The following is a 3,504-nucleotide window of genomic DNA, read 5'->3' on the forward strand; positions in this document are numbered from 1 at the left end:
ATAGGCTAAAAAGTAATTATAGATTTAAGATTTTAAAGAACTGATTTGTAGTAGGTAGTAGGCTATATCTGTATTAGGCTAGGCTACTCTGTATTAGGATATTGCATCATCATTATGTCTGAAAATCTAAACATATTTGAGTTTAAAGTTCAGATAAGACGCTATAAGTCACTGAAAACAAGTTAACTGGCATCCACTCTCGTATTTTGTATATATATTATAAAGTATAAGCATCTGGTCAGAAAGGTAATCTTTAAACTGTAGACTAGCTCTCAGTGAGTTTAGTTCATTGAAAAAAAACGAAATCCGCTTCCAGAATCCAGTCTAAATGTGCGCTGTTTCTTTAACTGACCGTGCCTTGAGTAAACATTAACGTGCTCGCTACTATTTTACACAGAGAGCTGCTTCTGCCTCTCCCACAACTTCAAAGAGCCCGAGACATCATCTATTACGTGGAGAGAGAGGAAATATATCATCAAAATAACAAGTTTACAGAGGACGTTAACTGCAGGACTCCCCGTGGGTTCACCTCTGTGTCTGATGGGTTTCCCCTGTCTGCGGCTCACACCAGGAAGTGAGCAGGTGAGACGCACCTGTTCGGAACGCAGACTGAAACTCAACAATATCTAACTGCTTGCAAACAGTTCGGATAACTTTATGATATGGTCCAAAAACTTACATCACCTAATTACTCCAAACTATTCGCTGATAAAAAGAAGACATGGACTTAGACCTGAACGGGGCTCCAAAGCCGGATTAGCCTACGTGTTGCGTTTTTGAAATCCCGATACAGGTGGGACGCGAAATTGTTCACACGAGTTTCGGACATTGTTATGGGGAATCAAGTGGAGAAACTTACCCATTTGAATTACAATGAATTACCCACGACTGACCCTAATGGATTCGACCCAGAAGACGACACTCCACGGATTGGCGTGTCTTATATTTTCTCTGCGGATGACGACGAGCTAGAGGACAACATCGAGGAGACAGAAAAGGACGATGTGAAACATTACGACTGCCGCAATGAATTAGAATGCGCGGTCTATTATCGCGACGAGTGTATTTACGAAAGAAACAGCAGGTTCGGCGAAGTGGGAACGCTGTCGTGCGAGAACTTACCGAATAAGTGCAACCCCGGTGACCTGGTGGAGTTTGTGGCTATCGGCCAGTACCCGCACTGGGCAGTATGTGTTGGCGACCTACAGGTAGTTCATTTTTATAGAAACGAGATTAAATGCGACTTTCTTTTGGACGCAAGTCAAGGTAAAAGGGGCAGAATTGTAAACGACCTGTATAAGTTCCGCGCGCTGAGCCCGGATGTTGTGGTGCAGAATGCCATGGAACAAGTGGGGATGAAAGAGCGAGATGTTTGCTGGAAGAACTCTGAATGCTTCGCTGCCTGGTGCAGGTTTGGCAAACGCGAATTCAAAATTGGAGGGGAGATTCGAATTGGAAAGCAGCCGTACAAGATGAAACTGCAGCTGTCTGAGAAGAAAAGTCACGTTTTGGACTTTCAAAGTTTAGAGGATTTGATCATGGAAAAGAGGAGAAACGACCAAATGGGAAGGGAAGCCGTCATACAGGAACTGGAGAATCATTTAAATGGCACAGAAGACACTGAGAATGATTACAATTGTAACTGAAGGATCAAATAGGGAGGTTCTCTAGTGGACAAACAGCCTCACCATGGAGGATATGGGCTTTATTTGTAATCACCTCAAGCACAGCGGCAGTGTTGCAATTTCATCTGTTTCTCAAGAGAGTCAGCAGCACTTTTATAAATTGGACAACTTCAGCTTGTTAGCAATGATAATCCTGGTGTTTTTTTTTATTAAGGACATGATTATACCCTCACTTTGCTGTATTCACATCCAAGGGAACGTTTTATGAAAGCCTTTCCATGATAATGATCTCATTCATAGTATGTATTCCCTTGACACACATTATTTCAATAAAGTCTGATTATTTTTTACTTAATATGGTTTTGTTCTTCAACATAGGATTGTGATATAATCAATACAACGTTCTGTTAATCAACTTCAGTTACCTAAACAAGTAGGCTACGTATATATGTTTGCTACAGAACTTGGTATATTAAAGCCTGTTATTCATTCATACACAGAGAAGATATTTTCATTTTATATGTATTTCAGCGTTCAGCTCAGATTAACTCTTCCGTTTGATGGATGGATTTTGTTTCCCAGTCTGGTAATGGCGACTGAGCTTTTTCTGCCCAGAGATGATTCCTGATTCCATCATATTTATTTCATGAGCATCCAAGCATTTAATGATGGAAAAACAACCCAAAGGGAAAAAGTAAACATTCATTTATGAATATGATTAAAATTGTTTAAGTAATAACCAAGAGTGTAAAATGTTCAGAGGAAAGGATTTCTGAAGATATAGTTTGTGTTCTCCCTGGGATTTTCATTATATTCTACTTAAATCATTTGGAATAATGCCACGTAATGAATAACCACCATTGACTTCCGTAGAATGAAAAAAAAATATATACTATGGAAGTTAGTAGGATCCATTAATTGTTTGTACTGACATTCTTCAAAATACCTTCTTTTGTGTTCAACAGAAGAAAGGAATTCAGGTTAAGAACACATTGAGGGTGAGTAAATGATAGAATTTTCATTTTGGGGGGAACTATCCCTTTAGGTTTTGGGTAAGCAGAAATTAATCATTCTCTTCTTCTGACTTATGTTCATGCTGCATATATTTGCCTTTTGTGTTGTTTTTGTTTTGCCCATCAGGGATTTAATAAAACTGTTCAATAAGGAAAAAAGGGGACATAATAAGAGAGAAATATGTGGGCTCCGAGTTTCTGATGTCTTTTTGTTTCGTCATACCAGACTTTAGATCCCCCCGGTTGGTAGTATCTGTGAGATAATACTGCCCACAGAAAGTTTTGTTTAGCCAAAGAAGAGAGGATCTGTACAGATCTGAGAAGTTGACTGTGCTCGATAAGATGTACAGATGCTCAGAAAAGATAACCGCTGCTTTTTGAAGTGTCTCAAACTAGAAGTCTTAATTAGATTTAAGTCTCAATTTCTCATCTAATTTAAGATACTGACTGATTACACTCAGATTTAAGCATAAAAAAGTGTTTTTAACTCCGCTTTCATCAAATAACCATGCTGGTTTAGACAAATAATTAAGCTCTGATCTTATCAGTATATTACTTGTGTTACTCATTGGCTCATTATGCCTGTAAATGTGTGTGATGCTCCACAGGTCACACAAAAGAGACTTAACTATAAAATAGCTATTTTAAAAGAGTCTTTGCAGCTACCCAGTGACTGACATTGATCTCCAAATCCTCTGAGAAGAGCCACATAAAGCTGTCCTCTCCTTTACCACGCAGTACATCAAACAAAGTATTGGGCCACACTGCTGTCTTCTGTGCAATGATTTTATGGACTACCACGGAAATACTTAGACAACATATAAACAAACTGCCCTTCTTCTTCAACAGGGTGAGGTTTTCTGTAT

At 39.0% G+C, this 3,504-nt stretch overlaps 1 protein-coding gene across 1 annotated transcript; it reads left to right on the forward strand.

Annotated features, from left to right (window-relative positions):
• Positions 1–374: 374 nt before the first annotated feature.
• lratd2b (LRAT domain containing 2b) lies at positions 375–1,980 on the forward strand. Its single transcript, XM_082149438.1, has one exon. The coding sequence runs from the start codon at positions 834–836 to the stop codon at positions 1,644–1,646; it is 813 nt and encodes a 270-aa protein (XP_082005564.1). The 5' UTR covers positions 375–833; the 3' UTR covers positions 1,647–1,980.
• The last annotated feature ends 1,524 nt before the right edge of the window (positions 1,981–3,504 follow it).

The sequence above is a fragment of the Leuciscus leuciscus genome (assembly GCF_965113295.1).
Source record: "Leuciscus leuciscus genome assembly, chromosome: 20".
NCBI lineage: Eukaryota > Metazoa > Chordata > Actinopteri > Cypriniformes > Leuciscidae > Leuciscus > Leuciscus leuciscus.